The following is a 26,609-nucleotide window of genomic DNA, read 5'->3' as shown; positions in this document are numbered from 1 at the left end:
TAGTTTTGTATTTAAGTCTACTTGTAGTTTTTTTTCTTTTTTTTTTTACTTCAGCACCTTTAAAACTAGACAGCGCCGACATGTTTTATTTGTCCTAATACTAATACTGATTATATAGGCCCCTACATCTTAAAATATAGATTTTTTTGTAGATCATCGTTTGATATCCAGTCGACATTAATTTTGATTAGTATTAGTATACAATATTATGGTAGGCTTTTTTACTGTATGTCATACAGTGATTCCGACTCTGAGGGCCGCTGTTGATCAACGAAAAACGACTCAATTGAATGTATAGGACCTCCTCCTTACATGCTGTCAGAGGCAAAGAAGGGAGGAGAGTGAAACAGGAGAGAAAAGAGACAGGAAGATAGCGACACAAACTGACTTTAAAGCCCGTCGTTTATTTATGATTGTTAAAACAGTTGTATACCTTCAGATGTTCTGCGCGATGTGCATTTTGACCGAGTACTTGATATCTGTATTGTTTTAGTTCAGTGTTAAAGAACAAACACAGACCATGAAATCGGCTAAAACAACACAGCGAAGAGCAGAATGGATGATGGTGGCCTTTGCGATTGTTTGTGTAAGAACTGTCTATGCACAGATGCGGTACTCCGTTCCGGAGGAGATGAGGAAAGGCTCGCTTATTGGGAATATCGCGAATGATCTCGGCTTGGATGCAAAAAGACTGCGGTCAGGAAGAGCTCGTATCGTCAAAGGAGACAGCCTCCAGTACGCTGAGCTGAATTCAGACAAAGGGGTTTTGGTTGTCAGCGAAAGGATAGACCGCGAGGAGCTCTGTGGCGATACTACTCCATGCAGTTTCACCTTTGAAATTATCCTCGACAATCCTATGGAATTACATCACGTCACGGTTGAAATATTGGATGTAAATGATCATGCTCCAACTTTTCAGAAAGATAAAATTAATCTTGAGATCAGTGAATCGGCCACGCCAGGAGCGCGCTTTCTGTTAGGCAGCGCAGAGGACCTTGATGTCGGGGTAAACACACTGCAAAATTACATTCTGACTGAAAACGATAACTTTGTTCTTAAGCAGCATGTTCGTCCAGATGGATTAAAATATGCTGAGATGGTGCTACAGAAGCCATTAGACAGAGAGCTGCGCCCACAGCTGTCTTTAATTCTTACAGCTGTGGATGGAGGAGAACCCCCGAGGTCTGGCACTGTTAATATTAAAGTGACTGTGCTAGATGCTAATGATAATGCACCTGTGTTTAACCAGTCTGTATATACTGCAACTGTAGTTGAAAACGCACAGAGAGGCACATATATAACTACTGTTAATGCAAGTGATGCAGACAGCGGAACAAATGGATTGATTAATTACAGTTTCGCAAACCTTAAAGGCAATGTTGCTACGATTTTTTCAATTGATGAAGACACGGGTGTAATTTCTGTTATAGGAGATCTCGACTACGAAAAGGTGAAGAAATATGACATTGGAATAGAAGCGAAAGACCAAGGTGGTTTAGGGGACTCCAGCAAAGTGATAGTTGAGGTGATTGACGTAAATGACAATGCTCCCACTATAAATGTCATGTCTTTTTCATCACCTGTGTCAGAAGATTCACCCCTTGGCACATCAATTGCAATACTCAACGTTAAAGATATTGATTCGGGGGGAAATGGAAACGTGGAGTTAAAAGTAGATCAAAATATTGCTTTTAAACTGAAGTCATCTTTAAGAAATTATTATACATTAGTTACTGATGCGCTATTAGATCGCGAGCGTGTGTCAGAGTACAATTTCACAGTCACGGCCACAGACTCAGGCTCTCCTCCACTTTCCAGCCAAAAAACATTAACCCTTAAAGTGTCTGATGTTAACGACAACGCTCCAGAGTTTTCCCAGAGTACATACGAAGCTTTTGTTTTAGAAAATAACCCTCCAGGCGTGTCCATCTTCACAGTTAGTGCTCGAGATAACGACTGGAGCCAAAACGCACGGATATCTTATCTTTTAGATGAAAGTGCATGGGGCGGAAACCCCGTATCTTCATATATCTCCATTAATGCTGAGAGTGGAGTTGTACATGCAGTTCGGTCTTTCGACTATGAACAGATGAAAAAAATGAAAGTTTGTGTCAAAGCGCAGGATGGGGGGTCCCCTCCTCTTAGCAGCAACGTGACACTGAACATTATTATCCAGGATCAGAATGATAACGCACCTCAAATACTCTACCCAGTACAAACGGGAAGCTCTGGTGTGGCTGAAATTGTGCCTCGTTCAGCAGATGTTGGCTATCTTGTCAGCAAAGTGGTGGCTGTTGATGGGGACTCTGGGCAGAATGCCTGGCTCTCATATAAGCTGCATAAAGCTGGAGACAGGCCGCTGTTTGAAGTGGGCGCACAGAATGGAGAGATCAGAACTGTGCGTCAGGTGACTGATAAAGATGCTGTGAAACAGAAACTCACTGTTGTAGTGGAGGACAACGGACAGCCCTCTCGCTCAGCTACTGTCAATGTGAACGTGGCAGTAGCGGACAGCTTTCCTGAAGTGCTTTCAGAATTCACAGACTTTACGCATGACAAGGAGTACAATGATAACCTGACATTCTTTTTAGTTCTGGCATTGGCTGTGGTTTCCTTCCTGTTCATTTCATGCGTAGTCGTGATCATTTCAGTAAAAATCTACAGGTGGAGACAATCTCGCCTCTATCATTCCAATCTACCGGTCATCCCGTACTATCCTCCACAGTACGCTGACGCAAGCAGAACAGGAACTTTACAGCACGTCTACAATTATGAGGTGTGCATGACGAATGACTCTCGGAACAGTGACCTGAAATGTATACGGCCTGTTAGTCAGAGCCTGGTTAGCATCGACGCAAGTGGGAGAGACACATTGAGGCTAGCACAGAAAGCAGGGTTCCTAACTGATTCACCTGAAGAGGTAAGCGATTCAATGTGCCTGATTTCAGATGTTGATATGCTAATATATCATCCTTCTTTGCCTTAAGCCTGTTTTCATGTATGAGTGCTGGCCTGTGAGTTGGCCTCTCGGCCTCTCTCTCTCTCTCTCTCTCTCTCTCTCTCTCTCTCTCTCTCTCTCTCTCTCTCTGTCTCTCATATAGTTGTATATATTTTTTAATGTATTTCAGCACTTTAGAAATTGGACAGCGACGACATGCTTGCTTAGTTTTAGTACTCGTAATTATCATACAAAGAACCATACAATCTATATTTTTGTAGATAATCGTTTCATGTCGACATTCATTTCTATTGTATTAGTAACAAAAATATATCATCTTAGAGTATTATACGATTTGTCATACAGTGATTCGGACTCAGAGGGCCGCTGTTGGTCAACGAAAAGCGACTCAGTAGGACCTCCCCATGTTGTCAGAGGCAAAGGAGCCTCCTACCTCCTTACCTCCAAAGAGAAGAGAAAAGAGCTAGGGAGCTAGTGACACAAACTGACTTTAAACCCCGTCGTTTATTTATGATTGTTAACACAGTTGTATGATTTCAGACGATCTACGTGATGTACATTTTGGCAGAGTACTTGATGCCTCTATTGTCTTAGTTTAGTGTTAGGAAGAACAAACACAGACAATGAGGTCGGCTAAAACAACACAGCGAAGAGCAGAATGGATGATGGTGGCCTTTGCGATTGTTTGTGTAAGAACTGTCATTGCACAAATGCGGTACTCCATTCCGGAGGAGATGAGGAAAGGTTCGCTAATTGGGAATATCGCGAATGATCTCGGGTTGGATGCAAGAAGACTACGTTCAGGAAAAGCTCGCATTGTAACCGGAGACAATATTCAATATGCTGATCTGAATTCAGACAAAGGGATTTTGGTTGTAAGCGAGAGGATAGACCGTGAGGAGCTCTGTGGCGATACGACTCCATGCAGTTTCACCTTTGAAATCATCTTAGAAAATCCTGTGGAACTACATCACGTTACAGTAGAGATTTTGGATGTAAACGATCACTCCCCGACGTTTCAGGGAGATAAAATTAATCTAGACATCAGCGAATCGGCCACACTAGGAGCGCGATTTTTGCTGGGCAGCGCGGAGGACCTTGACGTCGGGGTAAACGCACTGCAAAATTATATTCTGACTGAAAATGATAACTTTATTCTTAAACAGCATGCACGCCCGGATGGGATCAAATATGCTGAGATGGTGCTACAGAAGCCATTAGACAGAGAGCTGCACCCACAACTGTCTTTAATTCTTACAGCTGTGGATGGAGGAGACCCCCCGATGTCCGGTACTGTTAATATTAAAGTGACTGTACTAGACGCTAATGATAATGCACCTGTGTTTAACCAGTCGGTATACACTGCATCAGTAGTCGAAAATGCACAGAGAGGCACTTATATAACCACTGTAAATGCAAGTGATGCAGACAGCGGTGCATATGGATTGATTAATTACAGCTTTGCCAAACTAAAAGGCAACATCGCAGCAATCTTCTCACTGGATGAGAATACAGGTGCAATTACCGTCATAGGAGATATCGACTACGAAAAAGTTAGAAAATATGAAATCGGTATAGAAGCGAAAGACCAAGGTGGTTTAGGAGACTCCAGCAAAGTGATAGTAGAAGTTATCGACGTGAATGACAATGCACCCGTCATAAGTGTTATGTCATTTTCATCCCCTGTGTCAGAGGACGCAACCGTCGGTACAACTATAGCAATACTCAACGTGAAAGATATTGATTCGGGAGAAAATGGAAACGTGAACTTAAATGTTGATCAAAGCATTACTTTTAAATTGATATCTTCTTTAAGAAATTATTATACATTAGTTGCTGATGCACTTTTAGATCGCGAGCGTGTGTCAGAGTACAATATCACAGTCACGGCCACAGACTCAGGCTCTCCTCCACTTTCCAGCCAAAAAACATTAACCCTTAAAGTGTCTGATGTTAACGACAACGCTCCAGAGTTTTCCCAGAGTACATACGAAGCTTTTGTTTTAGAAAATAACCCTCCAGGCGTGTCCATCTTCACAGTTAGTGCTCGAGATAACGACTGGAGCCAAAACGCACGGATATCTTATCTTTTAGATGAAAGTGCATGGGGCGGAAACCCCGTATCTTCATATATCTCCATTAATGCTGAGAGTGGAGTTGTACATGCAGTTCGGTCTTTCGACTATGAACAGATGAAAAAAATGAAAGTTTGTGTCAAAGCGCAGGATGGGGGGTCCCCTCCTCTTAGCAGCAACGTGACACTGAACATTATTATCCAGGATCAGAATGATAACGCACCTCAAATACTCTACCCAGTACAAACGGGAAGCTCTGGCGTGGCTGAAATTGTGCCTCGTTCAGCAGATGTTGGCTATCTTGTCAGCAAAGTGGTGGCTGTTGATGGGGACTCTGGGCAGAATGCCTGGCTCTCATATAAGCTGCATAAAGCTGGAGACAGGCCGCTGTTTGAAGTGGGCGCACAGAATGGAGAGATCAGAACTGTGCGTCAGGTGACTGATAAAGATGCTGTGAAACAGAAGCTTACTGTTGTAGTGGAGGACAATGGACAGCCCTCTCGCTCTGCTACAGTCAATGTGAACGTGGCAGTAGCGGACAGCTTTCCTGAAGTGCTTTCAGAATTTACAGACTTTACGCATGACAAGAATTACAATGATAACCTGACATTCTTTTTAGTTCTGGCATTGGCTGTGGTTTCCTTCCTGTTCATTTCATGCGTAGTCGTGATCATTTCAGTAAAAATCTACAGGTGGAGACAATCTCGCCTCTATCATTCCAATCTACCGGTCATCCCGTACTATCCTCCGCAGTACGCAGACGCGAGCAGAACAGGAACTTTACAGCACGTCTACAATTATGAGGTTTGCATGACGAATGACTCTCGGAACAGTGACCTGAAATGTATACGGCCTGTTAGTCAGAGCCTGGTTAGCATCGACGCAAGTGGGAGAGACACATTGAGGCTAGCACAGAAAGCAGGGTTCCTAACTGATTCACCTGAAGAGGTAAGCGATGCCATGTGCTTGATTTCAGATATCCTACTTAATTCTCTTTCTTTGTCTTAAGCCTGTTTGCATGTGTTTGTGTAGGCCTGTGAGTAGCTATCTCTCTCTCTCTCTCTCTCTATCTCTCTCTCTCTCTCTCTGTATTTTGTATAGTTGTGTATATATTTTTTTCCAGCACCTTGAAAAGTGGACAGCGCCGACATACTTGCTTAGTTTTAATACTTGTAATTATTATACAATGAGCCATAGAATCTACATTTGCTATATCATCGTTTAATGTCAACATTCATTTCGATTGTATTAGTGACATAAACAAATATTATCGTAGAGTATTATACTGTTTGTCATACAGTGATTCGGACTCTGAGGGCCGCTGTTGGTCAACGAAAAGCTATTCAGTTTTATTAGTAGGACCTCCCCATGTTGTCAGAGGCAAAGGAGGGAGGTAAAGAGAAGAGAAAAGAGCCAGGGAGCTAGCAGCACAAACTGACTTTATACCCCGCGGTTTTGTATGATTAACACAGTTGTATGCTTTCAGATTATCTACGCGATGTATATTTTGACCGAGTACTTAATACCTGTATTGTTGTAGTTTAGTGTTTGGAAAAACAACCACAGACAATGAGATCGGCTAAAGCAACACAGCGGAGCGCAGAATGGATGATGGTGGCCTTTGCGATTGTTTTTGTCAGAACTGTCTATGCACAAATGCGGTACTCCATTCCGGAGGAGATGAGGAAAGGCTCGCTTATTGGGAATATTGCGAATGATCTCGGCTTGGATGCAAGAAGGCTACGGTCAGGAAGAGCTCGCATTGTAACCGGAGACAGTATTCAATATGCTGATATGAATTCAGACAAAGGGATTTTGGTTGTCAGCGAGAGGATAGACCGCGAGGAGCTCTGTGGCGATACGACTCCATGCAGTTTCACCTTTGAAATCATTTTAGAAAACCCTGTGGAACTACATCACGTTACAGTAGAGATTTTGGATGTAAACGATCACTCCCCGACGTTTCAGGGAGATAGAATTAATCTAGAGATCAGCGAATCGGCTACACCAGGAGCGCGCTTTTTGCTGGGCAGCGCAGAGGACCTTGACGTCGGGGAAAACGCACTGCAAAATTACATTCTGACTGAAAACGATAACTTTGTTCTTAAAGAGCATGCACGCCCGGATGGGATCAAATATGCTGAGATGGTGCTACAGAAGCCATTAGACAGAGAGCTGCGCCCACAGCTGTCTTTAACCCTCACAGCTGTGGATGGAGGGGACCCCCCGAAGTCCGGAACTGTTAGTATTAAAGTGACTGTACTAGATGTGAATGATAATGCACCGGTATTTAACCAGTCCGTATATAAGGCATCAGTAGTCGAAAACGCTCAGAGGGGCACATATATAACTACTGTTAATGCAAGTGATGCAGACAGCGGTACAAATGGAGTGATTAATTACAGCTTTGCGAATCTTAAAGGCAACATCGCAGCAATCTTCTCATTAGATGAGAATACTGGTGCGATTTCTGTCATAGGAGATATCGACTACGAAAAGGTTAAAAAATATGAAATTGGCATAGAAGCGAAAGACCAAGGTGGTTTAGGAGACTCCAGCAAGGTGATAGTAGAAGTTATCGATGTGAACGACAATGCACCCGTCATAAGTGTTATGTCATTTTCATCCCCTGTGTCAGAGGACGCAACCGTCGGCACAACTATAGCAATACTGAACGTAAAAGATATTGATTCGGGAGAAAATGGAAACGTGAACTTAAATGTTGGTCAAAGCATTACTTTTAAATTGATATCTTCTTTAAGAAATTATTATACATTAGTTGCTGATGCACTTTTAGATCGCGAGCGTGTGTCAGAGTACAATATCACAGTCACGGCCACAGACTCAGGCTCTCCTTCACTTTCCAGCCAAAAAACATTAACCCTTAAAGTGTCTGATGTTAACGACAACGCTCCAGAGTTTTCCCAGAGTACATACGAAGCTTTTGTTTTAGAAAATAACCCTCCTGGCGTGTCCATCTTCACAGTTAGTGCTCGAGATAACGACTGGAGCCAAAACGCACGGATATCTTATCTTTTAGATGAAAGTGCATGGCGCGGAAACCCCGTATCTTCATATATCTCCATTAATGCTGAGAGTGGAGTTGTACATGCAGTTAGGTCTTTCGACTATGAACAGATGAAAAAAATGAAAGTTTGTGTCAAAGCCCAGGATGGGGGGTCCCCTCCTCTTAGCAGCAACGTAACACTGAACATTATTATCCAGGATCAGAATGATAACGCACCTCAAATACTCTACCCAGTACAAACAGGAAGCTCTGGTGTGGCTGAAATTGTGCCTCGTTCAGCAGATGTTGGCTATCTTGTCAGCAAAGTGGTGGCTGTTGATGGGGACTCTGGGCAGAATGCCTGGCTCTCATATAAGCTGCATAAAGCTGGAGACAGGCCACTGTTTGAAGTTGGCGCACAGAATGGAGAGATCAGAACTGTGCGCCAGGTGACTGATAAAGATGCTGTGAAACAGAAACTCACTGTTGTAGTGGAGGACAACGGACAGCCCTCTCGCTCAGCTACAGTTAATGTGAACGTGGCAGTAGCGGACAGCTTTCCTGAAGTGCTTTCAGAATTCACAGACTTTACTCGTGACAAGGATTACAATGATAACCTGACATTCTATTTAGTTCTGGCATTGGCCGTGGTATCCTTCCTCTTCATTTCATGTGTAGTTATCATCATTTCCGTAAAGATCTACAGGTGGCGACAATCTCGCCTCTATCATTCAAACCTACCGGTAATCCCGTACTATCCGCCACAGTATGGAGACACTGGCACTGGAACTCTGCGACACGTATACAATTACGAAGTGTGTATGACTGCAGACTCCAGGAAGAGTGATTCAACATTTGTCAGACCCAGCAGTCAGAATGTGTTAATCATGGATCCAGTCTCTGCAGAAACAATGCAACGAATGCAAAGGAAAGAGATGCTGATGGAATGTGACTCTCCTGAGGTAGGTTAGCTCATTTAATTTAGTTTGCTTAGTTATAAGATGGCCTCCTTTATGTTAGCCCCAGTACTTGGCAAAAATACCTTCGTAGAAGGAAGTAGGCTCCGTAATTAGTAGAAATTCCTTTGGTTGTGGCCGTTGCGTAACAATTTCAGCACCACTGCATATGGACAGCGGCGCTTCCAAACAGGCTGCTGTTCCTCCTGTGTTTGATTATGTTTTGTTTTATTTGTAGTAGTTGCATTGACACATTGGAGCATCAATAATTTTATATTCAGTATTGATGATAATGAGACCGTCATTCCCACAAATCCCATAATAATTATTATTAGGCTACTGTAAGAGTGAATGCACACAGACGCTTTTCTTTCAGCGGTCTGTAAGAGCCGCTGTTGGATAAGAGAATGATGCTTGTTCAAAGTAGAGTACCTCCCATTTCACCAGGACACAGTAGCATATCGATGTCAGTATTAAAAGAAAACCCATGCAGGAGTAAAGCGGCTATTTTTGCAAGATCTGTGACCTACACGGGTTTTTTTACAGTTTAATTGTGAAGATTTGCTATATTAACTCAGTTTGTGAAGGTTAATCTGGTCTTTCATCTGGGTTGGATATGTAAAATGGCTTCCTGGAATATGTGGTGGTGTCTTCACGACAGAAGCTTTCGTGTTTTCTGTCTTCTTGTGATTTTGTGTGTTTGCAACGTGACTGGACAAGTGCGATATTCCGTGCCAGAGGAGACGAGCAAAGGTTTTGTCATCGGTAACATCGCAGAGGATTTAGGTATCGACTTAAAACGACTAAGGGGCGGCCGAGCTCGTATTGTAGCCGGGGACAACAGTCCGTATGTTGAGCTGAACACAGACAAAGGGACGCTGGCGGTACCTCAGGTCACCTCAGGTCCTTTACCCAGTACAAACTGGTGGCTCTGCAGTGGCTGAAATTGTGCCTCGCTCAGCAGATATTGGCTATCTCGTCACTAAAATCGTGGCTGTTAATGTGGACTCTGGACAGAATGCCTGGCTCTCATATAAACTACAGAAACCTGCAGACAGGCCGCTATTTGAAGTGGGCGCACAGAATGGAGAGATCAGAACTGTGCGCCAGGTGACTGATAAAGATGCTGTGAAACAGAAACTCACTGTTGTAGTGGAGGACAACGGACAGCCCTCTCGCTCAGCAATAGTGAACGTGAACGTGGCGGTGACGGACAGCTTTCCTGAAGTATTATCGGAGTTCACAGTATTCACACAAAACCATGATTACAATGACAACCTAACATTTTACTTAGTTTTGGCCTTGGCTGTAGTATCTTTTCTCTTCATTTCGTGTTTAGTTGCCATCATTTCAGTAAAAATCTACCGATGGAGGCAATCCCGCATGTTTTATCAGTCAAGTCTGCCAGTCATTCCATACTACCCGCCACAGTATGGAGACACTGTAGGCACTGGAACTTTACAGCGCGTGTACAATTATGAGGTGTGCATGACGACAGATTCTAGAAAGAGTGACCTGAAGTGCATGAGACCTGGCAGCCAAAGCATCATTAGCCTCGACACTGGAGGGACACTGACTCTGCCACTCCCACCAAGGGACAAAGCAATCTTTGACACAGATGCTAACCAGGTGAGATCTTTAAGGAATACTTAAGTGATATTGTTGTCTGATAGTCTCGTTGTTATTATGTGTTTTGAATTGTACTGATTTTTGTCTCTCAGTTAAACATTTAGTTTAATGTTCCAAATGTTTAACTATGTTTGATCTAGATAATGATAAATGAGGTTAATCAAGTGGCCTGTATTATATCTATCAGAAACAAAGTTTTTTGGTGGAGATGAATGCATTTGTAAAGTTGTTGAAGATGATTTGATCACTTTCATATTCTGAAATCAAATATTCTCATAACGTGACGTTTGACGTCAAAGTTTCATCACCTGTGGAGGGAGAGGGCTCGTCAATGCAAACACAATATTTTCTGCTGCCTTTAGGCCTATGCTATAGCTGTCAATCTTAAGCATTGTGAAAATATCGCCTGATTAATACGGATTTTTTTGTGATGCTGTTCAAGCACATTTAGAAGCTACTTCAGATTAATTCTACATTCAAACAACAAAAAGTGAACTGTTGTGATTCTTTTATTTGGTCTGTAAGGGCCGCTGTTGGCTCGGTGAATGCGATTTCCGGTTGGAAAATAAAACGCCTACTCTGAGATGATGTCTGCAGACAATCGCTTACGCACACATCTCCGTATTTTTTAAGTAGGTTTCTCCTCCTGTATGTGATGATCCGAGAGGAAGGGAACTATTTGTGCTGCCTTCCATAATAGATGATTGACTACTACTGTGGAAATTGATTTGCTATCATTAGTATGTTCGCTTGGGTTCCATTTAATCTGCTCCATGCAGGGATGTACAGAATGGACATCAAGGGTGTGCGCGGCGGTGATAACTGGAAACAAATTTCGTTGTTGCTACTGTTGTACATCTCAGTTGTTACTGGACAAGTGCGATATTCTATTCCAGAGGAGATGAGCAAAGGTTCTGTTGTTGGACATATTGCGGAGGATTTGGGCATCGACTTGAAACGGCTTCGCAGCGGCCGGGCCCGGATAGTAGCTGGGGACAACAGCCCTTATGTTGAACTGAACACAGACAAAGGGACGCTGGTGGTGAGTGAGAGGATAGACCGGGAGCTCCTCTGTAAACAGATTTCTCCCTGCAGTTTCAACTTCGAAATGATATTAGAGAATCCGATTCAATTGTATGAAGTGACTATAGAAATTTTGGATGTCAACGATCATTCACCGACATTCCCAAGAGAGGAAATTGCCATTGAGATAAGTGAAGGCGCTCTCCCGGGAGCACGGTTTTTATTAGATAGGGCATTCGATCCCGATGTCGGAGTAAATGCTATACAGGGCTATACCCTAAAACCTGGGGGAAATTTCATTTTAAAACACGAAAACAGACCAGATAGAAATAACTTCATTGAAATGATTCTTCAGTCTCCAGTCGATCGCGAGAGTAAAGAGGAACTATCACTTATTTTAACAGCGAGTGATGGTGGCAAACCGCCGAAAACGGGACAGATGAGGATAAAAATTAAAGTCTTGGATATAAACGATAACGCTCCACACTTCTCAAAAGAGATATATAGAGCCTCCATCCCCGAAAATGCACTAGTGGGCCAACTAGTCACAACCGTAAGTGCGTCAGATGCAGATAAAGGTGTCAACGGAGAGGTCTTATACTCACTAAGGCAAGTGGGCGACAGTCAAATTGGCCTGTTTATGATCGATGAAAACTCAGGGGAAATCACAGTTTCAGGAGATATAGATTTTGAGAAAACTAAAAAGTTTGAGTTGAATGTGGAGGTCAAAGATCACGGTGGCCTTACTGATTCCTGTGTTGTCATAATTGATGTCATAGACGTGAACGATAATACTCCTGTTATATCTCTGACGTCATTCACTAATCCAGTCCCTGAAAATGCCCCTGTTGGAACAACAGTGGCAGTAATTAGCGTAAAAGACGCAGATTCAGGAGTGAATGGTCAGGTCAGTTGCACTATCAGTAAACATATTCCATTTGTCATAAAATTGTCTCTCAGGAATTACTACACGTTATTGACAGATGAGAGTTTAGATAGAGAAATCAACCCTGAATACAATATTACAATTACTGCAACAGACGAGGGATCGCCACCTCTGTCGATTACAAAGACAATTCATCTAAAGATTTCTGACGTCAATGACAACAGGCCTATTTTTGATAGTGTTTTGTACACAGCTAGTGTAGACGAAAATATCTCTCCAGGCGTGTCTATATTTACAATCAGGGCCGAAGATGCAGACTGCTGTCAAAACTCGCGTGTGACATATTTGCTGGAGGAGACGCAGATAAACGGAGCTCCGGCGTCATCATTAGTTTCCATCAATGCTGAGACAGGAGTCATTTACGCAGCGCGCTCCTTTGATTATGAGCAGCTTCGGGGATTTAAAATCAGTGTGAGAGCGCAGGATGGTGGCTCACCGCCATTAAACGGAAACACCACTGTCCAGATTATAATACAGGACCAGAATGACAATGCGCCCCAAGTGCTCTACCCAGTACAGACAGGTGGTTCTGTTGTGGCTGAAATGGTGCCTAGATCAGCAGATATAGGCTATCTGGTAACCAAAGTCGTGGCTGTCGATGTGGACTATGGACAAAATTCCTGGCTCTCATATAAACTACAGAAAGCTGCAGACAGGCCGCTGTTTGAAGTTGGGGTTCACAATGGAGAGATCAGAACTGTGCGTCAGGTGACGGATAAAGATGCTGTGAAACAGAAACTCACTGTTGTAGTGGAGGACAACGGACAGCCCTCGCGCTCAGCAATAGTGAATGTGAACATTGCGGTGGCGGACAGCTTTCCTGAAATACTCTCAGAATTCACTGACTTTACGCACGACAAGGATTACAATGATAATTTGACTTTTTACTTAGTCTTGGCACTGGCTGTTGTATCCTTCCTCTTCATTGCATGTCTAGTCGCCATAATCTCAGTCAAGATCTACAGGTGGAGACAATCTCGCTTTTTATATCAGTCTAAACTTCCAGTTATCCCGTACTATCCACCTAATTACGCAGACGCTGGAGGAACAGGCACTCTAAAACAGGTATACAACTATGAGGTGTGCATGACGACAGATTCCAGGAAGAGTGACGCAACGTTTGCCAGACCTTGTAGTCAGAACGTTTTAATAATGGACCCAGTTTCAACGCAGACAATGCAACGAATGCGGAATAAAGAAATGTTAATGGACGATTTCGATTCACCGGATCAGGTGAGCAGTAAACTCTTTACCTGTGTGTGGTTTAGCTTGTGTAAACCCTCTATTTTTGTTATGTTCTGATCCCACCTGGATTACATTTTTACTGTGACGTATTTGTTTATCCTTTTCACCGGTCTAAAGAGCATCGGTGGTCCTTTGTATGGTGCTTGCGTAAAATGTAGTCGCCATATTTATGTAGGTTATTAAGCGCGTTTGCCTTACCATTTAATTTGCCAACCCAGTGTACAGTAATGTTGTTGGAATTCACAGACTTTACGCACAACAAAGATCACACCGATGACGTGACTTTTTATTTAATCTTAGCTTTGGCTGTAGTATCCTTTCTCTTCATTTCGTGTTTAGTTGCCATCATTTCAGTAAAAATCTACCGATGGAGGCAATCCCGCATGTTTTATCAGTCATGTCTGCCAGTCATTCCATACTACCCGCCACAGTATGGAGACACTGTAGGCACTGGAACTTTACAGCGCGTCTACAATTATGAGGTGTGCATGACGACAGATTCTAGAAAGAGTGAACTAAAGTACATGAGACCTGGCAGCCAAAGCATCATTAGCCTTGACAATGGAGGGACACTGACTCTGCCTCTCCCACCAAGAGACAAAGCAAACTTTGACACAGATGATAATCAGGTGAGATGTTTTAGAATTTAAAGTAATTAAGATTGTTCTCTGTGATTTGTTTTCTTGATTCAAGTTAGACTTCAGTCTGTACTTCACATAGGACAGTTCAATTTATATTGTAGGCCTACCTAAAACGCAAGAGAGAGATACAGAATTATATAAAGGAATAATGTTGTTTTCACTTCTGTGGATGCATGCCTACGTTGGTTGTTATTTTTTAAATATATCTGTGCACCTGCTCTTGGGAAATTATATTTTCAAAGCAGCCTGCATATGTTGCAGTTCTGTGTTTAAACTCATAGGGTCACTGTTGGTCATAGAGTTTTTGAGTTATCCTTATTCTTATCTCAGTGAATAGAAAAAGGGGATGTATCTATAACGCACACTCGCACGTCGCATGTCGGTACGACTTCGACTACAGTGGAGCCGATTTCTTTTATTCGCGTGTTTGTTTCATATTTGCCTCAAAATGCGTCTGTAAGAAACCTATCCGGGATATACCTTTTTCGCATTAGGCCTATGCTACGAGGCAGGGGTGACAAAGAGCGGGGAGAATGGCGTGCAAAACAATGTGGTGGCAAGTACTACTCTTGATCTCTTTCTTCTTACGCGATATACACGGACAAGTCACTTACTCTATTCCTGAGGAAATGTCGAAAGGCTCTTTAGTTGGAAGTATAACTCAAGATCTGGGATTGGAACTGAAGAGGCTAATGTCAGGAAAGGCGCGTATATACACCGGGGATGGAACAGAATATATCGGTCTGGATAAAGAAAAAGGGACGCTTTTCATAAAAGAGAAAATGGATCGAGAGGCGCTTTGTGGAAAGACAACACCTTGCGCTTTACATTTGCAAGTAATTCTCGAAAATCCCATGGAATTGTATAGAATCACGATTGAAATCACAGACATAAACGACAATGCCCCTAGCTTCAAGAAAAATGAGATGAAATTCGAAATTAGTGAATCAGCTATGACTGGAGCTGTATTTATGTTAGAGAAAGCCGTGGATCGCGACGTCGAAAGCAATGGCTTACTGAGCTATTCGCTGAAGCCAACAGATAAATTCGCCTTAAAATTGAACAGTCATGCAGATGGAAGTAAAAATGTTGAAATGATTCTTCAAAAACCTCTTGATCGAGAGAAACATGAGCGCTTGTCTTTACTATTGACCGCTAAGGATGGTGGTGAGCCACAGATGTCAGGTACAGTGCAGATACACGTAACTGTTCTGGATGTAAATGATAATGCTCCTGTGTTTACACAAAAAATATATAAAGCAACACTAACAGAAAATGCTTTAAGAGGCACTAAGCTTGTCACTGTGACCGCGACCGACGCAGACGACGGCTCAAACAGCGTGATTAGGTATTACATGTCACATACAATGGAGGGATTGACTGATTTATTCAGCATAGACCCACAAAGTGGAGACATTACCGTTGATGGCGTGGTTGATTATGAAATTTCAAGCCGTTATGAATTGGATGTGCAAGCAAAAGACCAGGGAGGACTCTCTGATTCTTGTAAAGTAATAATTGACATGATTGACGTTAATGATAACAAACCAACTATTAGCATTATTTCTATGTCTAATTCGGTTTCTGAAGAATCAAATACTGGCACAGTGATTGCAATGATGAATGTAAACGACCCTGACTCGGGTAAGAATGGCCAAGTGAAATGTAATATTGAAGACAGCATCCCTTTCACAATTACATCTCCATCAAAAAACTTTTTCAGTCTCCTTACACATAGTGACCTGGACAGAGAGAAAAAAACAGAGTATAACATCACTGTTATTTGTTCTGATGAAGGAGCCCTTCCGTTATACAGCAATGTAACTCTCCGCTTACAGATTTCAGATGTAAATGATAACGCACCTTTGTTTGAAAAAGATCATTATGAGGCGTTTGTAGTTGAAAATAATTCGCCTGGTTTAGCTATATTTACAGTAAAGGCCAAAGATGCTGACTGGAATCAGAATGCGCGTGTAAATTACATACTCGAGGAGAGCTCCGTTAGTGGCGTACCGGTCTCCTCATACGTGTCTGTGCATGCCGACAGCGGCGTCATCCATGCCATACGGTCTTTTGATTATGAGCAAATGAAGAATCTACAGTTTACGATAAAGGCGCAAGATGGGGGGTCACCACCTCTAAGCAGTAACGTGACTGTGCAGATTATCATACAAGATCAGAATGACAACGCGCCACAGGTTCTCTATCCAGTGCAGACAAGCAGCTCAGTCGTAGCTGAAATTGTGCCTCGTTCAGCAGATATTGGCTATTTGGTCACTAAAGTAGTGGCCGTTGATGTGGACTCTGGACAGAATGCCTGGCTGTCATACAAGCTGCATAAAGTTGGAGACAGACCGCTGTTTGAAGTGGGCGCACAGAATGGAGAGATCAGAACTGTGCGTCAGGTGACTGATAAAGATGCTGTGAAACAGAAACTCACTGTTGTAGTGGAGGACAACGGACAGCCCTCTCGCTCAGCTACAGTCAATGTGAACGTGGCAGTGGCGGACAGCTTTCCTGAACTACTCTCAGAAATCACAGATTTTACGCATAAGGATTATAATGGAGATCTGACTTTTTATTTAGTTGTGGCCCTAGTTGTGGTGTCCTTTCTCTTCATTGCGTGTTTAGTTGCCATAATATCAGTGAAGATATACAGATGGAGACAAGCTCACCTCTATCAGTCAAATCTTCCTGTCATTCCTTATTATCCGCCTCATTACACAGACACTGGAGGAACCGGGACGTTAAAGCACATGTACAATTATGAGGTGTGCATGACGGCAGACTCCAGGAAAGGTGATGGAACGTTTCTAAGACCCACTAGTCAGAACGTGTTAATAATGGACTCAAATGCCACTGAAACCATGAAGCGAATACAGAAAGAACAACTTTTCTTAGATGATTTAAATTCTCCAGATCAGGTGAGGCCCTTGGTTTCCTTGAACTTTTGATACATTTGGACATTTTTTTTGTATATCATCTATGACGTAGTTTTCTTGTTGACATTTTGATGTGTTGGCCATTTAATTGTGAGGCTTCCTCTTCTCTGTCTTTCTCTCTTTCATCATATCTTCTGTCGGTATAATTGGTCTGATTTAAAGCGTTTGCGTTTGGTTTCAGCACCACAGATGGTGGACAGCGACAGCCGTAGTGGCCTCTTTTAAAGGGCTTAGTTTATGTTTCTACTGCTTCAGCACCATGTCTTTGCTCTTAACTTTCAAATGACCATATACTATCAGTTAAGAGAACTTTTTAAAGAAACAAATGTGATGATCAAATACCCTTCTTCTGCTTTACCTCAGGCTGAGTATCGGATTCAATATGTGTACTTCGTAAAGTTACATTTTGCAGCGTACCTGTATCTACATATCACTGTATTTGATTAATTTAGTGCAATGTTGTAAAATATAGTTGCACTTCTGTTATCGGTCTGTAAGTAAGTGCCGCTGTTGGTTAAGCGGAAGGAAGATGAGGGTCTCGTTATTTGAATAAAAAAATCATTCTGCTGTTCTCGGAAAGACAGAGCAGCACTTTGTGTTTGCTGGATGCTAAACAGAATCAGTAAGGATGGATTTGTGGATGACCACTTTCATATTGAAGACATCTAATTGAATTTCGCCTATTTTCCTTGTTATCCTGTTCTGCATTGAGGATACAATTTACATCATTTTAAAATATGGCAGCCAAACCTCTACGTAGCTTCTTTTTCTGAAATGTGTGCGTGTCAGTCAGTCTTCTCTGTTGTTTTTGCTATGTGAGGGCACAAGTTCGGTATTCCATTCCGGAGGAGATGGTGAAAGGTTCTCTTGTAGAAAATATCGCAGATGACTTGGGTATCGACATGAAAAGGCTTCGGAGCGGCCGAGCTCGTATCGTAGCGGGAGACAGCAGTCCTTATGTAGAGCTGAATACAGACAAAGGGACGCTGACGGTGAGTGAGAGAATAGACCGTGAGCTTCTTTGTAAGCACATATCTCCGTGTAGTTTCAGTTTCGAAATTATATTAGAGAATCCCATTCAGCTGTATGAGGTATTGATAGAAATTCTGGATGTCAATGACCATGCTCCGACATTTCCAAAAGACGAAATCAGCATTGAAATCATGGAGACTGCAATCCCTGGAGCTCGCTTCCCACTAGACAGCGCTTATGATCCTGATGTCGGAGATAATAGCATTCAGGGTTATAGTCTAAAACCAACCGATAATTTCATACTGAAACACGAAACCCGCTCAGACGGAAGTACATAGAAATGATGCTACAGTCCCCTGTAGACAGGGAAAAGACTGAAGAATTATCTCTGACACTAACTGCGAATGACGGTGGTAATCCATCCAAGTCTGGAGTGATGAAGATAAATATTAAGGTGATAGATGTCAATGATAATGCTCCCGTTTTCACCAAGAAGGTGTACAGGGCATCTGTTGCAGAAAATCCCCCTAAAGGAAGCCCCGTCATTACGCGTCATGCCACAGACGCCGATAAAGGTGTCAATGGTGAGGTGATATATGCATTTCGGCACGTATCAGAAAGCGAACGTGGGCTGTTTGAAATCGATGAGAAGTCAGGAGAAGTGACAGTAGCTGGGGATATTGACTACGAAAAAGCTAAGAAGTACGAGATAAACATAGAGGCCAAAGATAATGGCGGTTACACTGATTCGTGTGTTTTGATTATAGATATAGTTGATGTCAATGACAACCTTCCGGTGATATCATTAACATCCTTCTCGAATGTTGTCTCTGAAGATGCCCCCGTTGGCACAACTGTGGCTGTTATAAATGTTAAAGACTTAGATTCGGCTGAAAATGGACAGGTGAGGTGCAAAATAAACAGAAATATTCCTTTTTAGCATCAAATCCTCTTTGAAAAACTATTACACTGTACTGACGGAGGAGACGCTGGATAGGGAGCTGTTATCCGAATATAACATTATAGCCACAGATGAGGGATCGCCACCTCTTTCAACAAACAAAACCATTCAGTTGCGCATAGCTGACAAAAATGACAACCGGCCTGTTTTTGAACAGACGAATTACGTTTCACATATCATGGAGAATAACTCACCAGGCATGTCTATATTTACAGTCAGAGCCACAGACGCAGATTGCTGCCAAAACTCTCGTGTTTCTTACATATTAGAGGAGACTCAGATTAACGGAGCACCGGCGTCATCTCTAGTCTCTATCAATGCTGAGTCAGGAGTAATTTACGCAGTGCGCTCCTTTGATTATGAGCAGCTTCGGACATTTAGGATACATGTTAGAGCTCAGGACGGCGGATCACCGCCACTATCTGGCAATGTCACTGTCCAGATTCGAATACAAGACCAGAATGATAATGCGCCTCAGGTGCTCTATCCAGTACAGACTGGTAGTGCTCTGGTGGCTGAAATGGTGCCTAGATCAGCAGATGTCGGCTATCTGGTCACTAAAGTGGTGGCTGTTGATGTGGACTCTGGACAGAATGCCTGGCTCTCATATAAACTGCCAAAAGCATTGGAGAGGCCGCTGTTTGAAGTTGGGGTTCACAATGGAGAGATCCGAACTGTGCGCCAGGTGACTGATAAAGATGCTGTGAAACAGAAACTCACTGTTGTGGTGGAGGACAACAGACAACCCTCTCGCTCAGCTACAGTCAATGTGAACGTGGCAGTGGCGGACAGCTTTCCTGAAGTTCTCTCCGAATTTACTGATTTTACGCACAAGGATTATAATGGAGATTTGACTTTTTATTTAGTTTTGGCTCTAGCCGTGGTTTCCTTTCTCTTCATCGCGTGTTTAGTTGCCATAATCTCAGTGAAGATCTACAGGTGGAGACAATCGCGCGTCCTGTATCATTCCAATCTGCCAGTTATTCCATATTATCCATCTCATTATGCAGACACCACAGGGACTGGAACTTTGAAACAGGTGTACAATTATGAGGTGTGCATGACTACAGACTCCAGGAAAAGTGACCTGAAATGTATTAGACCTGGTAGCCAAAGTGTCATTGGTTTTGATCCAAACGGGACTCTGACACTTCCACACGTTCAGAGGAGGGAGGACAGTGAAGAGTTTCCACCTCAGGTGAGATATCATTGAACACTTAAATCCTCTAGGGTAAATGTACAGCAACACCTATTAGCCTGAATTATGCTCTATTGCATCAGTTTGTCTGTCGTCTTATTTCGATGGGGATTTCAATATAATATGAACATGTGCGCCAGTCATGTCAATCCATGGTCGACTGTAAGCTGCAATGTAACAAATAAACTCTAAGGGCCGCTGTTGAACAGCAATACACTATTTTGGACACTTGAATAGCAGTCACTCCCTATCCGGTACCTACCTCCATCTTCAGACATATCAGCTTTGATTACAAAAGCGTTAACACTGTTTTACTCTCGTGTACATTTGGGGTAGAATGTACATTTAGTTGCTTTTTCATTCCAAACGTTTTTGGCTGTTTTTCCACAATCATGGGTGACGGATATTGTGTCGAGCGGAGAAGAGGCGGAATTAGACTGTATTCGTGGCCACTGAAGCTCCTTGTTTTGTACATTGGTGTGGTTGGCATTAATGGACAAGTCCGCTATTCTATCCCAGAAGAACTTCCGAAGGGATCTGTTGTGGGAAATGTTGTACAGGATTTGGGTCTGGATATCAAAAGATTGAAAACTGGCCGTGCACGGATCTTTACAGAGGACAGTCGTGAGTACGTAGCATTGAACAATGACCGAGGCACTCTCATTGTGAAAGAAAAGATTGACCGAGAGGAGATGTGTGGCCAAATAGCTCCATGTTCTTTACATTTTCAAATCATTCTCGAAAATCCAGTTGTACTGCATCGTATTGACGTGGAAATCTTAGATATTAATGACAACGCTCCATTGTTTCCAGATACGACTATGAAGCTAGAAATAAGCGAGGTGTCTATTATTGGGACACGCTTTCCTTTGGAAAATGCGGTAGACCGTGATGTTGGAATAAATTCCATTCAGTCATATTCTCTCTTACCAAGTGACCATTTTAAGCTTATTCAGCATTCACACTCAGACGGTAGTAAATATCTGGAAATGGTCCTCCAAACAACACTTGACAGAGAAACTACAGAAAAGCATGTTTTGACGCTAACCGCTGTAGATGGAGGATCTCCCAGCAGAACAGGGACAGTGAAAATACACATTGACGTATTAGATGTAAATGATAATGCACCAGTATTTAATTCTCGTCTTTATAAAGCATCTCTACCGGAGGATTCCCCTAAAGGCACCGTAGTTTTGACAGTTAGTGCCTCGGATGCAGATTCTGGGGTGAATGGAGAAGTGTCTTATTCATTCTCACATTCCACTGATAACATGGCGGATGTGTTTGAAATTGACAGTACTACTGGTGATATCAAGGTAATAGGAAACCTGGACTATGAAAACAACAAACAGTATAAAATAAATGTGAAAGCAACTGATCACGGACGTTTAAGTGACACAGTTAAAGTATTGGTTGATGTGTTGGACGTGAACGATAATGCCCCAATAATAACAGTTATGACATTTTCTGATCATATATCTGAAAATGCCCCCCCGGATACAGTGGTGGCAATGGTAAACGTTAAGGATTCAGATTCAGATAAAAATGGTGATGTGAGACTTTATGTTGACAAAGATTTACCTTTCAAAATTAAGTCTTCGTCTTCTAATATTTTTAGTTTGGTCACCGATCAGAACCTGGATCGCGAAAGGGTCCCTCAATACAACATAACACTAACAGCATCTGATCAAGGATCTCCTTCATATTCGACGAATAAAACTCTTATATTGAAAGTATCGGACGTTAATGACAATGCACCAGTCTTTGAGTCAACAAGTTACACTGCCTATGTCATGGAGAACAATTCACCGGGCCTGTCTGTGTTTTCTGTGGCGGCCAATGATAAAGACGCAGGTCACAATGCTCGAATATCATATTATCTGGAGGAGGCCCAGAGAAACAGTGATTTAATTTCGACATATGTCTCAATCAATTCAGAGAGTGGTGTCATCCACGCAGTGCGTGCTTTTGATTTTGAGCAAATTAAAGAATTACGCATTCAAGTCAAAGCGTTGGATGGAGGCTCCCCACCTCTCAGCAGCAATGCCACCGTAACTATTTTCATTACAGATCAGAATGACAACGGACCTCAGATTCTTTATCCCGTTCAGACCGGTGGGTCGGTTGTGGCTGAAATGGTGCCTCGTTCAGCAGATGTTGGTTATCTGGTCAGTAAAGTTGTGGCCGTTGATGTGGACTCTGGACAGAATGCCTGGCTCTCATATAAGCTGCATAAAGCTGGAGACAGACCGCTGTTTGAAGTTGGCGCACAGAATGGAGAGATCAGAACTTTGCGTCAGGTGACTGATAAAGATGCTGTGAAACAGAAACTCACTGTTGTAGTGGAGGACAACGGACAGCCCTCTCGCTCAGCTACAGTCAATGTGAACGTGGCAGTGGCGGACAGTTTTCCTGAAGTGCTTTCTGAATTCTCTGACTTTACGCATGAAAAGGATTACAATGACAAGTTGACTTTTTATTTAATCTTGGCTTTGATTGTGGTGTCCCTCCTTTTCATGTTTTCTGTTATTGCAATCATATCTGTCAAAATCTACAGATGGAGACAGAGGAAGTTGTATTATAAATCGGCCAATAATCTCCCCGTGATTCCATATTACCCAACAATGTACTCTGACGGAACTTTACAGCACGTGTACAACTACGAGGTTTGCGGGACCACTGATTCGAGGATGAGTGACGTAAAACGCATCAGACCGTACAGCCAAAACACGTTGGTGAGCCTGAGTCGGCCGGGGACCGTGCAGAGAGAAAAGATGCAACAGCAGGATACAGATTTCTCCACAGAGGTGAGATGTTCAATCGTTTGGATAAAAATGGAATGCGATCAATACATATAGGCCTAATAGATGTTTTTTATAGATGTTACTTTTTGCCATTAAAATACCCAACAATCATAGCCTACAGTTACTGACACCAACAAACTTGTGCACACGTGCACGTCACTGTAGGCTACACAAGAGCATGCATCATTTGTTGATTAAAGCAACACAATGGTTGAGCAGGTTGATTTGCATTTAACAGATTACCCACATCCTTTCATCTTTCATGATTAGATTCATTCAGTTTTTTTTCATTATTACTCATTGCAGACAGCTCTGTAAGAAAATGCATTTCCTATCATAACAATATACAAAATGACGGGATACATATGACATTCAAACCATTAGGCCTAGTTTAAATGTTGTAATTCGTTTTTTGAACCCTAAGTGCCGCTGTTGATTGCGTGTACTCGGCTTCACTGCGTACCTCCCATCATCTATAAACAGTAAAGAAAGGTTCGGCCCAAATCACATTGGTTGCAGTTATCGCGTCAGCTATTCCTTTTAAATGCTGTGGCGAAGCCTTTGGGTAATTTAAATAGTCTAGTATTTTTTTTACAACGGAACGAAGATTTAGTCTTTGTTATTTTGATAGCATATTTTCCCTTGGACCAATATCACGATGAACACGGGGTTCTGCTGTCAGAGATGGATATTATCGCTCTTGTGGTTGTTTGTATCTCTGGTGGTTTTTGCAATGGGACAAATCCGTTATTCGATACCTGAGGAAATGACAAAGGGATCCATTGTTGGAAATATAGCGAACGATCTTGGGATTGAACTGAAGCGACTTGTGTCCGGGAGGGCTCGAGTGTTCACCTCGGATGGCAGTGAGTACATTGGGCTGGATAGAGAGAAGGGACAGCTGGTAGTAAAACAAAGAATTGACCGCGAGCAGCTATGTGGTGAGATATCAGCTTGCAGCCTCAGTTTTGAAGTGGTCCTTGAAAATCCCATGGAGCTTTATAGTATTAACATAGATATACAGGATGTAAACGACAACAGCCCCGTTTTTCCAAAGACTGAAATTGACCAAGAAATCAGCGAATCCGCCCTACCCGGAGCGCGCTTCTCTTTGGGAGGCGCAATTGATTCCGACGTGGGGTTAAATACTTTGCAGAAATACGTTTTGCAACCCACAGACCACTTTAATTTAAATGTACAAAGCAGGTCAGACGGTGGTAAAAATGTTGAAATGGTCCTCAAAACGCCTTTGGATAGAGAGAAAAAAGAACATCATTACCTTACTCTTACTGCTATCGATGGCGGAAGCCCCCAACGATCTGGGACAGTAAAAATTCACATTTCTGTTCTTGATCATAATGACAATGCACCTATATTCAACCAAGCAATATACAAAACCTCTGTGCTAGAGAATTCAGCAGTAGCAACGCTGGTGACAACAGTCTCGGCAACTGACGCAGATGAAGGGACAAATGCTAATATACAGTATTATTTTGAACATGCCCCAGTCAGCGTCATGGCTTTGTTTGCTATTGATGCGGAAACTGGGCAAATAAAGGTTGCTGGACCCCTTGATTATGAAAAACAAAAGCAATTTCAGATAAAAGTCATAGCTAAAGACAACGGCGGTTTAACAGACTCATGTGAAGTCATTATTGATGTCACTGATGTAAATGATAATATTCCGAGGATCACAGTTATGTCATTTTCTAGCGCTTTACCTGAAAATGCAGCACTCGGAACAGTTGTAGCTATGATTAATGTCCAAGACCTTGACTCCGGTGATAATGGAAAGGTCACCTGTTCAATTGATCGCAATTCACCATTCAAGATAGTGCCATCGTTAGCAAGCTATTACAATCTTGTGACCGATTCAGCACTGGACAGAGAACATATGCCAGAATATAACATTACCGTAAACGCAGTGGACGGAGGCAACCCATCGCTTTCCAGTAGAGAGACTCTGAGCGTAAAGATATCAGACATCAATGACAATGCTCCGCAATTTGAACAAGAGATGTATGATATATATGTACTGGAAAACAACTCCCCATCGTTGTCTATTTTCTCGGTAAAAGCCAAGGACGCCGATTGGGGGCCAAATGCACGAATATCTTATTTTCTCGACGATGGGACTTTAAATGGCGCATCTCTTGCATCATTCATTTCCGTAAATACAGACACTGGCGTGATCTACGCCATGAAGCCTTTTGATTATGAACAGGTGAAGTCTCTGAAAATAAGAATCAAAGCACAGGATGGAGGCACTCCCCCTCTGAGCACCAATGCAACACTGAACATCTTTGTGCAAGATCAGAATGATAACACACCACAAGTACTCTATCCAGTGCAGACCAGTGGCTCTGTGGTGGCTGAAATGGTGCCACGATCAGCAGATATTGGCTATCTAGTGACCAAAGTGGTAGCTGTTGATGGGGACTCTGGACAGAATGCCTGGCTCTCATATAAACTACACAAACCTGCAGACAGGCCGCTGTTTGAAGTGGGCGCACAGAATGGAGAGATCAGAACTGTGCGCCAGGTGACTGATAAAGATGCTGTGAAACAGAAACTCACTGTTGTAGTGGAGGACAACGGACAGCCCTCTCGCTCAGCTACAGTCAATGTGAACGTGGCAGTGGCGGATAGCTTTCCTGAAATACTCTCAGAATTCACAGACTTTACGCACGACAAAGATTACAATAATAGCTTGACTTTCTATTTAGTGTTAGCTCTGATTGTAGTTTCATTGCTTTTCATTTTCTCAGTCATTGCAATCATATCAGTTAAAATCTACAGATGGAGACAGAGAAAGTTGTATTATAAATCAGCCAACAATCTCCCAGTCATCCCCTATTACCCCACAATGTGTTCTGATGGAACAATGCAGCACGTGTATAACTACGAAGTTTGCGGAACTATGGACTCGAGGATGAGTGACGTGAAACCTAGACCATATAGTCAGAACACCCTGGTGAGCCTGAGTCGGCCAGGGACAGTGCAGAGACAAAAGCTGGATGCTGAACTTTCTTTAGAGGTGAGAATGTGCGAGAATACACAAGTTTGAACTGGGCCTAAGTGGGTGTTTACTCTTTACCTTACAATGTTTAGATTGTGTTAACCTTCAACCTGAAACGCTTCAAACAAATGTACAACTTAAGCAAATCATTTGGCAAGATAGTTGTGTGCTGTTCATTCTTTATAGTGTCATAATACAGGCCTATCTGAAATGTAAGCTACATTTCTTTAAT

The 26,609-nt window shown here is 42.6% G+C and overlaps 6 protein-coding genes and 2 pseudogenes across 10 annotated transcripts in view; all 8 read left to right on the top strand.

Annotated features, from left to right (window-relative positions):
* LOC143112540 (protocadherin gamma-A11-like) overlaps positions 1–26,609 on the top strand; it is a 143,869-nt gene that overhangs the window by 53,703 nt on the left and 63,557 nt on the right. For 2 of the 5 annotated variants that reach the window (XM_076274811.1, XM_076274810.1), the window contains exon 1: positions 3,591–5,982. The exons of the other annotated variants lie outside the window; for them this stretch is intronic. In XM_076274811.1, coding sequence (XP_076130926.1) covers positions 3,622–5,982 — 2,361 coding nt within the window. In that variant the 5' untranslated portion in view covers positions 3,591–3,621. Of the gene's footprint in view, positions 1–3,590; positions 5,983–26,609 lie in introns of those variants that run through there. 5 annotated transcript variants of the gene reach the window in all.
* Positions 296–2,991, top strand: LOC143111849 (protocadherin gamma-A11-like). Its single transcript, XM_076274104.1, has one exon. The coding sequence runs from the start codon at positions 521–523 to the stop codon at positions 2,984–2,986; it is 2,466 nt and encodes an 821-aa protein (XP_076130219.1). The 5' UTR covers positions 296–520; the 3' UTR covers positions 2,987–2,991.
* LOC143112099 (protocadherin gamma-A4-like) lies at positions 6,449–9,061 on the top strand. The gene is made up of 2 exons (XM_076274346.1): positions 6,449–6,952; positions 8,240–9,061. Exons 1-2 carry the CDS (start codon positions 6,604–6,606, stop codon positions 9,010–9,012), a joined length of 1,122 nt encoding a protein of 373 aa, XP_076130461.1. The 5' UTR covers positions 6,449–6,603; the 3' UTR covers positions 9,013–9,061.
* Positions 9,636–10,650, top strand: LOC143111939 (protocadherin gamma-A12-like; annotated as a pseudogene).
* LOC143111937 (protocadherin gamma-A11-like) lies at positions 11,318–14,560 on the top strand. The gene is made up of 2 exons (XM_076274180.1): positions 11,318–13,828; positions 14,534–14,560. Exons 1-2 carry the CDS (start codon positions 11,369–11,371, stop codon positions 14,558–14,560), a joined length of 2,487 nt encoding a protein of 828 aa, XP_076130295.1. The 5' UTR covers positions 11,318–11,368.
* Positions 15,015–17,435, top strand: LOC143111936 (protocadherin gamma-A10-like). Its single transcript, XM_076274179.1, has 2 exons — positions 15,015–15,343; positions 16,625–17,435. The coding sequence occupies exons 1-2, from the start codon at positions 15,015–15,017 to the stop codon at positions 17,433–17,435; spliced, it is 1,140 nt and encodes a 379-aa protein (XP_076130294.1).
* LOC143111934 (protocadherin gamma-A11-like) lies at positions 17,613–23,676 on the top strand (annotated as a pseudogene).
* Positions 24,092–26,425, top strand: LOC143111933 (protocadherin gamma-A3-like). Its single transcript, XM_076274177.1, has one exon. The coding sequence runs from the start codon at positions 24,092–24,094 to the stop codon at positions 26,423–26,425; it is 2,334 nt and encodes a 777-aa protein (XP_076130292.1).

This window comes from Alosa pseudoharengus, unplaced genomic scaffold, assembly GCF_046254945.1.
Source record: "Alosa pseudoharengus isolate Yale_2024_CS ecotype anadromous, Long Island Sound unplaced genomic scaffold, YU_APseudo_1.1 YU_APseudo_1.1_scf_8, whole genome shotgun sequence".
Lineage (NCBI taxonomy): Eukaryota > Metazoa > Chordata > Actinopteri > Clupeiformes > Clupeidae > Alosa > Alosa pseudoharengus.
Note: the sequence above shows the minus strand (reverse complement) of the source record. Positions and strands in the feature narration are given on the sequence as shown.

What these genes read in the sequence shown, in the direction of transcription:
- LOC143111849 (XM_076274104.1), top strand. Translation starts at nt 521, where the DNA reads ATGAAATCGGCTAAAACAACACAGCGAAGAGCAGAATGGATGATGGTG.
- LOC143112099 (XM_076274346.1), top strand. Translation starts at nt 6,604, where the DNA reads ATGAGATCGGCTAAAGCAACACAGCGGAGCGCAGAATGGATGATGGTG. An exon ending in AAACCCTGTGGAACTACATC is followed by an intron (nt 6,953 to 8,239) that starts ACGTTACAGTAG and finishes GCAGCAACGTAA; the next exon opens with CACTGAACATTATTATCCAG.
- LOC143111937 (XM_076274180.1), top strand. Translation starts at nt 11,369, where the DNA reads ATGTTCGCTTGGGTTCCATTTAATCTGCTCCATGCAGGGATGTACAGA. An exon ending in ATTTCGATTCACCGGATCAG is followed by an intron (nt 13,829 to 14,533) that starts GTGAGCAGTAAA and finishes TCTTGATTCAAG; the next exon opens with TTAGACTTCAGTCTGTACTT.
- LOC143111936 (XM_076274179.1), top strand. Translation starts at nt 15,015, where the DNA reads ATGGCGTGCAAAACAATGTGGTGGCAAGTACTACTCTTGATCTCTTTC. An exon ending in CTCGAAAATCCCATGGAATT is followed by an intron (nt 15,344 to 16,624) that starts GTATAGAATCAC and finishes ACCACCTCTAAG; the next exon opens with CAGTAACGTGACTGTGCAGA.
- LOC143111933 (XM_076274177.1), top strand. Translation starts at nt 24,092, where the DNA reads ATGGGACAAATCCGTTATTCGATACCTGAGGAAATGACAAAGGGATCC.